Below are 13,760 nucleotides of genomic sequence, written 5' to 3' on the forward strand. Positions count from 1 at the left end.
ATCAGCAGGCGGACTCCCAACCACTGTGCCACCAGGGAAGCCCTGAATGGGCCTTTTTAAAACAAAAAAACAAAACAAAAAAACACTTTACATCCCTGCGGGGGCAGGGGGCTCTGAGGGGCAGGTGGGTTGACCCCTGTCCTCTGACCTCTCCCGGTCCCCCAGGCCCACAGAGGCTGGAACCACGTGGATGGGCCACAGGGAGGCGTCTGCAACAGGAGTGAGTTGTTTTTCCTCACTCAACGCAGACCTGGGGGCTGACCCCGGCGGGAGGGACCGGCCCAGGCCAGCCGTGGCTGGAGCAGGTGGCAGGGGAGCCGTGTGGCAGGAGGCCTGCCCTGCCCACCATCCGGCCGCGCTGACCTTGAGCCCGTCACGTCCTCTGGGCAGGGGGTGGGGGCAAGACGTGGCTGAGAAATGGATGCCCAGAAAACCCTGCTGTGCTGGTTTGCCTGTGTGTGGGGTTTCCCTTCCACGTGCGCTGAGCCCAGGGGTCGCAAACTGCCCCGAGGGCTGAGCCCGCCCCTTGGTCTGCTTTTTTTGCGGCCACAAGTCAAGTGTAGAAATGTGGACTGAACCACAGCAGGAAGGCTGGGGGTTGGGGGGGCAGAGTGGACCCCTGTCGCAGCCAAGACTGCTTGGGTTGCTCCCAGTGGGCGTGGGGCAGCTCCGTGCATCTCACCCACAGAAGGTCAAGGTGACACCACCCAGCACTGCTGACATGGGGGAAGGTCGTCCTCTGTGGGCCCCCCAGCCCCCCCACTCTATGCCAGGAGCGCACACATCCCTGGACGTGGCCCAGTGTCCCCTGGGGGGCACAGTCCCTGCTGGACGCTGTCTGGGTCAGGCCCTGTGCCTTCTGCTGCCAGGACCCAGGGTGGGGGTGGGGCGACGCCCAAAAAACCACCACAGGAGCCATTCTCTGTTAAAAGTCAGAAGTGTTTTGTCTTGTTTTAATATTTCATCAGCTTTACAGGGTTACAACTGTCTTAAATATTTCTGAAGTTTAAATACAATCTGCATAATAATGTTATAAAATGTAAACTTTCAGTGTTCTTTTAAATTTCAAAATCACACCTTTTTTTTTTTCTTTTTTTCTTTTTTTGGTCTTTTTTTTTTTTTTTCCCCTCCCTTTTAATACCTGAATGTCCTGCAAAAACTGAAATAAATCATCACAGGCTGCCCCGCCGCGGCCAGGGCGCGACAGGCTGGGCCCGGCCAGAGGTAGAGAGTAGTTTTACATCTTTTTATTAGAAGTTTTTTTTTTCCCCTTTAACCTGAGTTCAGGCGCGGTCCCCACGCCCTCTGACAAACCCCAGAGAAACTGAAATTTCACATGTCAGGAATGAAAGGCTGAAGTCACGTTTGCCAAGAAAAAATGAAGAAGCAAAATTAAGGGGGGGAAAAAAAAGGATGGTAGTGGGCAAAAATGCTAACAGTGAGAAAAGTGACTGTACAAACACACAACTATTACAAACCAACCCGCCACCCCGTGCCCCGTCCCGCCCCCCGCCCGCCCCCCAGCCGGACAGCTACAGCCCTGCGGCCGGTTTGGAGGTCACAAGGAAGGTTCTAGAAGCAGCCCATCCACAAGCATCTCCAGAGCAGGGGAGCCCCTGGAGCCCCTCTCCACCCTGAGTTTGGGGGTCCCCACCCTCAGCATGCTGCTAAGCCCCACCTGTTCTGGAATGAACAGCACTCAGCCCCCATCCCCGTCCCGGTTTGCATAAGGGGTGCTGAGTGGCACCCCAGAAACCCCCACTGACAGGTAGCGGCAGGGTTGGGAGCGGGGGCGGGGGGCTGATGGGGCGCCCCAGTCAGAGGCAGGGCCCCCTGGGGGCTGAGCGCCCGCTGGCCCCGGGCCCCCCTCGCGTTTCCACGGCCGGTGGACTCCCCCCATCCTGGGCCCACGCCCCCCCACCCCATCCCCTACAATCATCAGCGTCGCCCAGCACTGCAGGCACACCCTGAGTTAGACCCGGGGGAAGGCGCCTCTCCTGCAGGACACCCGCTCCCCGAGACACACGTGGATCTCAACAGGACGCACGGGGGTGGGACCCTGAGCTGGGGGCTGGGGGCTGGTGGGGGTGGGCGGCCTGGCGGGGGTTTTGGCATCAAAAGTTAGACCTGAGGTAGAAAGAAACTCGCAGCAGAGACCCCCCCCCATCCACGCGGCCGGCAGAATGGGGGGCGGAGGGGGGGCCAGAGGGCAGCCGCCCACGCTCCTGCAGTCAGGTGGGGGGAGAGGAGAGGGAGATGGGGGTGTGATGGCGAGAGGGGGGCAGATTGTGTCTGGGGACAAAAGGATCCCCCCCCCACAATGATTGTGCCACTGCAGTGAGAGACGGGACGGGAGAACATTCCAGAAGGAAAAGCAGGAAGAAAGCCCCACGTCCAGCGCTACCCCCTCCTGGAAGGGTGGGGGGCGTCAGCGACCCTGAGATATACCAAAGAAACGGGCTCCCTCCCAAAGAAACACCTCAGCCCCAAAGGCAAACCCAAACCCAGCGAGACTGCGGGGGGGGGGGAGCTCAGGACCACCCTCACGGTCTCCAAGGCAACAAGATGATGCCTGGGTCTGGAGGCTGGAGGCGGGAGGCGGGAGGCGGGAGGCGGCCGGCGGCGCCCTCCCACTCCGGGCTCGTTAGGCCGGGCTCCCTGGGCCCAATTAGAGGTTCCAGGCTCACCCTGGGAACAGCTGAGTTCCTCCCACCCCACCCCAGAGGAACGTGAAAGAGCGATACCTTGTGGGAGCTACGGCCCCACCCAACAGCACCTGGTCCCCCGGGACCCCAAACTGCGCCTGGGCTTAGGACGGATGTGCAGCTCGCCTGGTGGAGACCTTCACCAGCCCTGAACTAATGCCCCCCCAGCTGCGCCCCACCCGATGCCCACCTTCTGACCCAGGGGACAGGGTCGCAGAGGGAGGGGCACGGCCCCTTCTTGGCCTCTATTTAGTTCCTTTAGTTACTGCAGGGCCCCCAGGAAGTACGAAGCGACAAAGTGGAGGAGATGAAAATGCTGCGGTGGGGGGTGATGTTCAGGGTGCCGTGGCCCCACAGAAACCCTGCCCTGAGCTAAGGCCGGCTCACCCCTGTCCCCCGCATGGACAAGTCTCCAAAAGCAGCCCTTTCAGGCAAGGGAGTCCCCAGGCCGTATTCATCCCTGAGACAGGAGCCTGGGGCTGACAGGTGAACCCCCTCCCAGCAATTTCTCCTTTCGAGTTAAGACTTTGGGGTTCCTGACTGAGGAGCCCCGCATGAAGTAAGAACAAGTACGGTGATGTCTACCATTCAGCATTCCTGCTCCCCTTTCCCGTGGACCCCTGGCATGCAGCCCCTACCCCAGCCCGGCCCACAGCACCTGAGTTCATTGGCTCTGCTGACTCTAGCCCAGGGATCCAGTGTCCTGGGCCCGCCAGCTGCCCACTGCGCCAAAGGAAATGCACAACCGAACCCAAATCAGTCATGGGAAAAATAAAAAGGGTATTACTTTTTTCTTTTTTTTTTTTTTTTTGCTTTTTCAAGTCCAGTTTCCCTGAATGAACACAAATATATAGATATATATATCCTTTTCCTAGGTTTGATTCCTCCCCCAAGAATAAAATAGAATATTTACAAAACAAAACCCCCGAAACCTCTTAAAAACCCTACAGACTTTGAAGTTCACTATTTCTTTAAAAAAAAAAAAAAGTTCCCAAAAGCAACAAGAAAAAAAATTCAACTGATCTTGGCTCAGGGGTTTCATTCAACGCAAGGAGCTGGGTGTGGTGAGTGTGATGAAGAGGGAAAAAAAAAAAAGGGAAAAAAACAGATAAAAATGAAAAAACACAGTGCAGGGATGTATGAGGTAAACAGGATTGGCCTGTCCAAACCAGACACCAGTCCACATGGGTCTGCCAGGGCTGCAGGAAAGCCCTAGGAGACATTAGCCTCTCTTGTTTCTAATTTCCTTTGCTGTTCTCACAATTCATCTCTCTGAATGTCCGAAACCTGAGTAATTCAAGTGTTCCTTGGTTTTCCCCTGTTTTATTAAATTTTCTTTATATATATATATATATATATATGTATATATATATTTTCTTTTCTTTTTGGCGTCAGCTGTCGCTCCTTTGTGGATACCTCCCATCCCCACCCGTATCTCCCGCCATCCCGGCCCCTGCTTGGCCCACCTGGACCCCCTGACCCGTCTGGTGGGCTCCCAGGGTGAGGAGTGTAGCGGTTAAGGCAATGAGTTATTTGAGGTAGAAGATGCGGGGGGTGCAGACAACCCTGCTGGCCCCGCCTGGCTGGCTGCGCTGCCGCTGGTCCCGCTGTTTGCTCCCCGGCTGCTGCCACCTCCGCCTTTGCTGGGAGCTGAGGGTGGCGTGGGGGCCGGCGGCTGGGCGAACAGCACTCCTGGTGCAAGGACAGGAGACAAGTCGTGGAGAATTTCAAAGATCATGTGACAGGTGCAAGGGATTCCTGAGCGCTGACCCCCTGTAAAGAGCGTGCCCGCCCCCCTACCCCTGGCTTGCAGGACACCGCCATCTCCTCAGCCTCCCCCCATGGGGGTCTTTACAGCAACCGAGCTGTTCTGTGTCAACATCGCCACCTGGCGGTCTATAGGAGCCATGGGTCTGATCACATTTTTTTTAGAAGGAACCTGGCAACATCATTTGCTATAAGATATATAACACAGGATATGTATTTCTGAGCACTTACTCTGTGCTGAGCTCCGTGCTAAGTATAGGACACAGACTATCTCGCTTGAGTCTCATGAGGGAAGAGGTCTGGGCTCAAGAAGGCCACACCCCTGGGGGGTGGGGTGGGCAACCAGGACTTGGGAGGGAGAGATGTGGTCAAGGTGGGCATGGGGGCTGGGTGGTCCTACCTGTGTACATGATTCCATTAATCTCTACTGACATGCTAATACTGTTGCTGCCATTGGTGCTGGTAGGGTTCGCAGCTGAGTCCTGGCGGCTCTCGGAGCCTGCGGGAAGAAGAAAAACCACCCTTTGTAATCATAAACCCACCTATGCAATGATCTGGGTAACGTGGGTCACCACCAGACGTGAAGCTTCACGAAGCGCTGGACAGGATCGCTCAGCAGCGCCCACAGTAGGTACTCAATAAATACTTATTGAATAAGAATGTATTTGTTTCAGATTTCCTTTTTTCTTGATTACAAGTATTTTTTCTTTTTCTTTTTCTTTTCTTTTTAAAATAATTTTTACTGGACTATAGTTGATTTACAGTGTGTTAGTTTCAGGTGTACAGCATGATTACAAGTCTTAAGTGGTGTCCCCACACCCAAATCATGTCATTCTTTTTTTTTTGGCTGTGCCACACGGCTTGTGGGATCTTAGTTCCCTGACCAGGGATTGGACCCAGGCCCTCGGCAGTGAGAGTGCAGAGTCCTAACCACTGGACCGCCAGGGAATTCCCCATGTCATTCTTTTTAATGACCACAAAGTATTCCAGACTTGATTCATGAATTCCCCTACTGATGGACACACTAGTGACGTCGTGCAAATAACTGCAGTGAACATCCTTGAAAACCTGTTGTTTCCTTGTTTCCCTATATTAGTTCTACTCTAGATACCAAGCAGAATCACCCAGTCATGGGGCAAGCACATTTTCTATTTTTAAAAGAGATTGCCAAGTTGTCACCTATTTACGTTCCCACCAGCAGGACCAATGGGGCCCATTTCCACACATCCTGACCAACGTTTGATATTATCAAACTCTTGACGGGTGAAAAATGGTATCTCCTCGTTAACTTGCAGATCCCCAACTAGATGGAGTTGAACAGTTTTTCCTATGAGTTTACGAGTCACAGCTGCCCATTTCTTCTACTGGTTTGTTTGCCTTTCTATCTTACTGATCTGTAAGCACTCTTTACACATGGTGGCTACGAGGCCCTTGTGCGCATACAGGAAGCACAGAGGGTCTGAGCGCCAGGGTGATACCTTGGCTGTTGATCCGGATGCTCATAGGCAGCTGGGCCGTCATGGCCAGAAAGTTCTGCTGTAGCGCTCGCTGCATGAGCCGCTGCTGTTCCTCTGCCACCAGGGCCATCTTCTTCTCAGGAGGCTCCCCAGACTCCAGCTTCTCCCGGAGCTGCTCCAGGGCGGCTGCCTGGGCCGCCACGGCCGCCTGGGCCGCTACTGCCTGGGCTGCCACCACAGGGTGACCTGCCAGGGAGACTGGCAGGCGGCCGGGGACCGTGATGGGGATGGCCGAGTCCTCCTCTGGACAGGAGAGAAGAGGGGTTGGTGGCCAGAATGGAACAGAGGTGGCCCAGTCCCCACCTCCCACCCAAGGTAGGAATGTGCCCCCTTGAATACCTCCACCGATGGGGTGCTCACTTCCTTTCCAGGGAAGTGCACAGGTTTTTGAATAGGCACAAGTGCTATAAGATCTTTTCTAGTATCAGGCTGACATCAGATACCAGCATAATGGTAATATAGGTCATGGTGACAATACTAGTTACAGTGACAGTATCGTAGTAGTATTTAGCATTAGTGTTATAGAGAGACCGCAATAGCACATATTACATATAATACTAGTTACGACAAGAGCTCACCACATGTCTTGTCTAAAGCACTTAACGTGAACCGTCTCAACAATCCCACAACCACCTAGTCACCCTTTTCTCCACTTTACCGCTGAGGAAACCAAGGCTCAGAGAGGATGGATAATTTTCCTGAGGCCACAGACCTGGAGAGAGGCTGAGCTGAAATGAAACCCATGCAGCCCAACTCCAGAACCAGCTCCTAACCATTCCCCTGTCCTGTGGTTGAAACAAACGTCCCCGTGGTTCCCACCCACTGGTCCCACTGTCTCCTCTTCTGACTCTTCCTCCCGTGTCTAGCCCTGGTGGCCTGGGGCTGCCTCTCCAGGAGGGTCCCCACTCCAAACTTTGCAGTTGCCAGGCCCTCTGCTCTGGAGTCTCTGCAGCCCTTTCTGCTTGCCTCCCTCTCAGCTGAAAAGGGGCCCCGGGACCCATCAGATCCAGCTTTTCCTGGCCCCCTCGGTAGCTCCATTAGGTCAGAACCTGTCTCTTATCCGCCCCATCCTCCCTAGCTCCAGCACAGGACCTCACATGCAGCAGATGCCTAATGACGTTCACGGGTATCGCTGCAACTCCCCAAGACTGGGGGGTAAACTGAGGCTCACAGAGGCCGGAGGGAGCTGTCACTGGTGAGACCCCATTCACCTTAGATCTGACCAGCCCCAAATTTTCAGGGCGCTGTGAGGATCACCTCGGATCCCCGGGCCAAGCTTGGGAAGTAGGGAGTCACAGCTCATGTGGCAAATGAGAAACGGAACCACGGACAGGTGCACCGACCTGCTTGAGGCTGGGCCGCCACATGTGCTGTTGGTGCTTCCATGTTAGCAAGGATTCAGAGACTTGCTGGAAGAGGGGACTGTGATCGGCTGGTGATGTCTGCCATGGATGGGGATTAGGGGTGGGGGGCTGCCAGCTACCTGCAACCCCAGGCCTGTTGCACGCTGGGCATTTTACACACTGAAGGCTCCCCAGTGCCCCCACAGAGAAGGCATAATTTCCCCCACTTTACATGTAAGGAAAGCTGGGCTCAGAAAGGGGCAGTGAGCTGCCCAGGGACACCTAGCAATAGCTTCAGGGGTGGTTAAAGAGTCCATTTGATGACCCACACGACACCCTTGGTGTCCGGTGGGACAGTGTGTTCAGGAGGATTCTAAAGCTCAAAGGGAAAAGAATACAGTGATCAACTAGTAATGTCCGCCACGTGCAAGGGACTAGAGAGAATGACAGCGATGAAAAGCATCAGCCTTGCACTTCCCTGGTGGCGCAGTGGTTAAGAATCTGCCTTCTAATGCAGGGGGCTCAGGTTTGATCCCTGGTCAGCGAACTAAAATCCCACATGCTATGTGGCCAAAAAATAAATAAAAAATCAAAAAATTAAAAATAAATAAATTAATAAATTAATTAAATAAATAAAAACACCAGCCACAGGCAAGTGGACTGGGCCAATGCTACAGTAAAACAGTGATTAATTAGTAATGTCTGCCACGGGTATAGGATGGGAGAATTGGGCTTGATTTGCCATGTCTGCCTTGGCTTGCCATGTCTTGCCTTGGCATAGAACTGGAGGAAAAATTATTGATTCGTGATGTCTGCCGAGGGCACAAGTTCAGGGGAAATGAATTGATTAGTGATGTCTGCCTGCTAGGGCCTGGGGCTGGAAAAATGGCAATTGATTAGTAATGTCTGCCATGGGCACAGCACAAGCAGGTTAGCCGCCCTCTTACACACCAACTTTGGGGTCTATCATCCCGGTTACCCAGGGAGGGGAAAAGGCGGCCCCCTCCCTGGGACACACCGCCAGGCTGAAGCTGAGTCAAGATCAGGCCCCAGGCCCCATGCAGCCCTCACCTTTCTTGATCTTGGGGGCTGGGGTGATGGAGCTGCCGTTGGTGCTGGCGGCCAGGCCCAGGGAGGACACAGGGAGCTTGGGTGAGGAGAGCATGCTGTGGGCCCCGCCCGGTGAGTAGGCGAAGAGGGAGCCCCCAAAGCTCTGGCGCCGGCCCTCCCTCCGGTTGCTGTCGATGGCTGCCTGGAGCTCATTGGGGTTGCTGAGGCCACGCTTCTCACACTCGTAGGGGTACAGATACTTCATGTACCTGCGGGCAGGGGCAAGGGGACAGGATGGCACCTGGGATGCCTCTGGGGTCTGCATAAAGCCAAGCCCCGCTGCAGCACCAGCTCCCCATCCCCATCCCACATCTCTGCCCGGAAGCACCCAGCAGCCCTCCAAGCCATGGTCCTTGCCTGTGCTGTTCCCTCTGTCTCAATGCCTGTCCTGTGACATGTCCCCATCCCCGTCCCCACATCGACTACCTGCTGTTCCTTCAACACTCAATTTGCATAGCCTCAGAGCCAGGACATTCCACCCTCCACCCTGTGGTCTGGCCGCCCCCCGCCCCCCCACTCCTCCCTGCCTTGGGTCCTTTCTGCCCGGATGCCGCGGGCGGGCACTCACTGGGTGCGCAGCGTGAAGGCGGCGCTGGTGATGGACGTGGGCAGGTTGAGGCCCTTGGTGATCTCTCGCCACAGCTTCTTGTTGATGACCTCCACCAGGCCGCCCTTCTCTGTTACCAGCACGTACAGCATGAACAGGTCGAGCACCTGCTTGGCCATGATGGGGATGCGGTTCACGGGCGTCCCTGCAGGGAGGTGGAGTGCTGTCACCTGGGGTGGTGCCCAACGCGTGGGTGAGAGCGGGTCCCCTCGGCATAGCTGACGGGGCGGCTCACTCTCTCGGGGGGCCGTCCCAGACGCTGTGAGGGGTGGAGCAGCCTCCCTGCCCCACCCACTGGATGCCAGGGGAGGAGCCCCCAGTGTGACCACCACAGCTGTCCCAGGCGTCACCCAGTGTCCCCCGGGGGCAGGGTCACCCGGGTGAGACCCCTGCTTTCAAGAGCCCTGAGGAGGCGGTTCTGCCTCAGTCTCTCCATCAGTGATTTGGGCGCATGCTGCTCTCCCTGGGTGGGTGAGGGGGGAGCTGCAGGGCCAACCTGGGGGCCCAGCATGAGAAACACAGCCTTTGTTATTCCTCCTACAGACACAACAGCTGCCAAAACAACTCTGCTGTGTTGGGGGCTTTGCAGTGGGGGAGGGAGGGCTTGATTAATCCACTTTGCAGGTTAGACACTGGGGAGGTGGGCCAGACCTGGGAGGGAGGGAGGGAGGGAGGGGGGTGGCCCAGCCTCGGGAGGGGGCTCCTCCCTACAGACAGCCCTGCTCCCATCTTACACCCACCCTGATGCTCCAAGCCCCTGCACACGCCATCTCCCTGTCACCCAGAAGCCCCAGCCATGGGAGCCCTTAGGTCTCAGCTCAGCCTGCCTGGCACCACCCTGGCTGAGGGTGGAGAAGCCCCCACTTAAACTTCTCTCCCTGGCAGTCAAAGTACGGGTTTACTGTCTGTGGCCCCCACCTGCTGTCCTGTTCACATGGGGTCCCCGGGCGCCCAGCCTGGCATACAGCAGGTGCTCAATAAACAACAGTGAAGGTTGACGGCCCCCACCCCAGCCCTGGGGGCATGCTTGCCACCCCTGCAGAGGTGGCAAAGGGAAGCTCCAGGGTGGGTTCCTGCTCCCTGCCCCCACCCTGGACAATGCCCTGTACCCAGGACCCTGCTTCCTGGTCCCCCCTCTACAAGCTGGACATCCCGGAACCACCTCCTGCCAACCTTGGCCACTGCCGGGCCCTTCCTGGGTTGCAAAATCCCCAACGAATGAAGACCTCCTGGAGGGGGTGGAGGAAGATGGGCCTCAGACCCCCATGCTACCCACTTCATTTTCCAGCCCAGGAAGGAAAGAGAAAAGCAACACCAGGTGTCAGCAGCACACCCAGCCCCAGAGATGCGCCCACAGCGCCTACCCGGCCCACCCAGGATGCTGGTTTAGGCTCTGCATTGGGAAAAAGAAGGAATCACACCAAAGCTCCTCCTGGGACCCTGCGCCCTGGCTCTGCAGCCGGGTGACGGATGTTTATAGAAGAAGCAGGGCTGGGAGAGCAGAGAGAGGCACTGATGGAGGCGGGTGGGGGTGGGGGGGCGATAAGGAAGGGCGGAGAGGTCGTCAAGGAAACCGCAGGAGGGTGGGGTGCAGGCAGGACCCCTCCTCCATGTCCAGCCCCCAGAGAATTCAGAGAGACATCCCGTTGGAGGCTTTTACTTTGTGATGTGGGGGAAAGACTACTTTATTATGGGATGCAGGACATGGTATCCAGATTCTCAGCCCCAAAGCCCCCGACCCCAATTATAGAGGGGAGGGTTCAAGAGGAAGGTAGGGAAGAGAGGGCCTTGGAGCTGGGTTTTGAGGGTTGCATAGGAGTTTGTTGCTTCCTGTCCTCCAGGAGCACGTGGTTTGGTGAGGGAGACAGGGCTGGACACAGACCCTTGAAGCCCTGTGTGGCCAGGAGCTGGGGCCCCCAGAGGACCCTGGCCTCACCACTCTGGGGCAGCTCACCATACTTCCTCCGTGCCTCCAGGACACCGGGAGCCCAGTCTGGGGCAAAATGGGTGGGCTCCGGGCCTGGGAGCTTGGAGCCCCATGGTGGGGGGAGGGGGGGGCTCAGGCAGGTGTGGACGGGATGATAAAGGGTGGGTCGATCTCTCTGACCACATGGGGGGTGGGGGGCGGCGAGGGGGGGCGCAGCAGGCCTGGCTGGGTCTGGATTCCTCCACCCCCGGCACAGGAGGGGTTAATGTGGAGGCCGCAGCCCCCTCCCCTTTCATCTCCTTCCCTTCCGGCCTGGGCCTGGTTGGGCCTGTGTTTACAGAAGCTGCTGGCAGGGAGGGGCAGGCAGGGGCCCTGGACAAAGAAGCTGCCTGGCTGGCCCCTGCAACAGTCACAGCCCATGCAGCTCCCCTGCCCGCCCCACCCACCCCCACCAGCCCCGCCCCAGCCCCGCCCCTTCCTGCCTCTGTGGCTCAGAGGCCCTCTCCCCTCTCCAGGCCTCAGTTTCCTTCCCTGAACAGTGGGGGTCGTGATAACCCTGCTGGGGGTGTGGTGGGGGGAGGAGGTATCAAGGAAATGAGCCCCACACGCAGTGGGTGCTCCTGGGACCCCTGGCTGGCTGGCAGCTCTGAGCTGAGGGAGGGCCCTGGGGACCCTCTGGGTGCCCTCCTCCCCCATCCTCCCTGGGCCTGGCTCACCCTGAATGCCCCCAACGCCCCCCACCCCGCGTCTGGGCCGTCCGTTTCCTCATCTGGACACCCGCCCAGACCAGTCCCTGCTCCCCAGGCCTGGCCTCCGTCCCTGGTCGTCTCGCTGTTCTCAAGGCCGCTTCTGGCATCCACCTCACCCCAGACCCCAGGCCGTAGGGGGATACAGGTGGCTTGGGCCTGGTACACTGTTGGCGCATAATAACTGTAGACCTGGCACTCAGCACATCTGGGGCACTGCCACACGGCGGGGAGTGTTGGTGGCCCACCTTACAGATGGGAGAACTGAGGCCCCAGGTGGGAGCAGGGAGGGGCCGGGACCCAAACCTCCCACCAGTGGCGGCAGGAAGGCCAGACTCTAGCCTGTGGGGAGCTTCTGTCCTGCCACCCAGCGTCCGCCCGCCCGCCTGCTGGCCTGCCTAGGAATCCAACCCTGCTCCCCAAACAGAGGCCAGCCCCGCTGCGGGGGATCCAGGGAGCCAGGATCTCAGCGCCCGGGTCTCAGCAGCAAGGGAGGAAGCCTGGCATGTCAGTTCTGGGTTGCGGCCCTGACACCCCCCACCCAAGGACTTACCCCTCAGACTCTCACAGCTGTGTCTCCCCCATCAGACCCTCAGGGCTGGGCTGTGTCTCCTGTCAGATACCCATGGCAGGATGGTGCCTCTTCTCTCAGACCTCCCCCACCACCATGGCAGGGCTGTGTCTCCCCACTCAGGCATCTCTTGGATGCCTCCGGCCACGGACAACTCACTCACAGCCTCGCTGACACACCTGCCCCGGGCAGTGGCCAGCAGGGCCCCCACTCCTGCGTGCTCATATCTGGGACTTCCCGGCGGGCAGGCCTCACCTCGCTTCTGCATGAAGCTGAACAAGTCATCCAGGAACTCCTTCCTCTTGGGGTCCCCGTCCAGTTCGTAGAGCTGCGACGGCAGGGAGGGGATGGATTAGTTGGTGCCAGAGCTTGGGTGCGGGTGCCATGTACACATGGCACGGAGGGCCAACCGAGGGGTCCCGGCCCCAGACCCCCGGCCCCCCACAGTCCAAACATCTCCTGAGGCCTGCCCCCGCCACTATCAGACAACGACCCTGAGACACCTGTCCTGACCACACACTTGGCTTAAACCACACAGATTTATCCTCTCCTGGCTCTGGAGGCCAGCCGTCTGAGATCAAGGTGTGGCAGGGCTGTGCTCCCTCCAGAGGCTGGGGCGGGGGGTGGCTGGGGGGGATCCTTCCCACCTCTTCCAGCTCCTGGGGCTCCAGGTGTCCTGGGCCTGTGGCTGCATTACCCTGGCCTCTGCCTCTGTCTTCACGTGGCTTTTCCCTGTGTCTCTGTGTCCAAATCCCCCTCTTCTTATGGGGCATCACTCACTGGCTTTAGGGCTACCTCATCTCCACCCGTAACTAATCACATATGCAAAGACCTGATTCCCAAATCATGTCCCGTTCACAGGTACCTGGAGCTCAGACATGAACATGTAATTTGGGGGGGGCACAATTTATCCCACCTAGACCATCACCACCATGAGAATGGTGGACGTCCAGCACGGTCCACCAAGTCACACGCATGTGCTCCTGAGAGGTGGCCCATTTTGTAGCTGAGGCACAGAGGCAGGCCTGAGCCTGGAGTCAGGACTCTCGGGGACTCAGCCCAGGCTCTGTCCTGCGCACCTGCTGCCTGGGTTCACCAGTCAGCGGGGTGGGGAGAGGGCCTCGGTCTGGGCTATCAGCGGGGCAGGGGGTCCCCAGCCTCAACCCTCAGCTCCCAGGTGCTGGCAGGCAGGGGAAGCCGGCAGAGATAATTAGAGACCAAAGTTGGGAGGGGGGATTTGCCAAGGGGGGCAGTGCAGCTAGCAGGCTTCAAATTAAGCTTTGGGGAATGCAGTCCCCATGGCCACCTGGACACAGAGCAAGCGGGACTGTGTGGGGCCTTGAAACCACCAATTAGCCCCGGCTGGGACAATCCGTCATCAGGGCCCAAGAACACCCTGATGCCCAGCTCCTGCGGTATGGGACATCCCCAGGCCTGGGGAGGCAGGGTCCTCGGGTTGGCTACCCC

General features: G+C 57.8%; 1 protein-coding gene across 3 annotated transcripts in view; it reads right to left on the reverse strand.

Moving 5' to 3' along the window:
- Nucleotides 1-931: 931 nt before the first annotated feature.
- Nucleotides 932-13,760, reverse strand: part of ARID3A (AT-rich interaction domain 3A) — a 36,108-nt gene continuing 23,279 nt past the window's right edge. For all 3 annotated transcript variants that reach the window (XM_081233115.1, XM_081233114.1, XM_081233113.1), the window contains exons 4-9: nt 12,549-12,621; nt 9,011-9,194; nt 8,404-8,651; nt 5,951-6,232; nt 4,873-4,971; nt 932-4,397 (exon numbers count right to left, since the gene is read on the reverse strand). In XM_081233115.1, coding sequence (XP_081089241.1) covers nt 4,222-4,397; nt 4,873-4,971; nt 5,951-6,232; nt 8,404-8,651; nt 9,011-9,194; nt 12,549-12,621 — 1,062 coding nt within the window. In that variant the 3' untranslated portion in view covers nt 932-4,221. The remainder of the gene's footprint in view (nt 4,398-4,872; nt 4,972-5,950; nt 6,233-8,403; nt 8,652-9,010; nt 9,195-12,548; nt 12,622-13,760) is intronic.

Source organism: Mesoplodon bidens (assembly GCF_964165515.1).
Source record: "Mesoplodon bidens genome assembly, chromosome: 4".
Taxonomy (NCBI): domain Eukaryota; kingdom Metazoa; phylum Chordata; class Mammalia; order Artiodactyla; family Ziphiidae; genus Mesoplodon; species Mesoplodon bidens.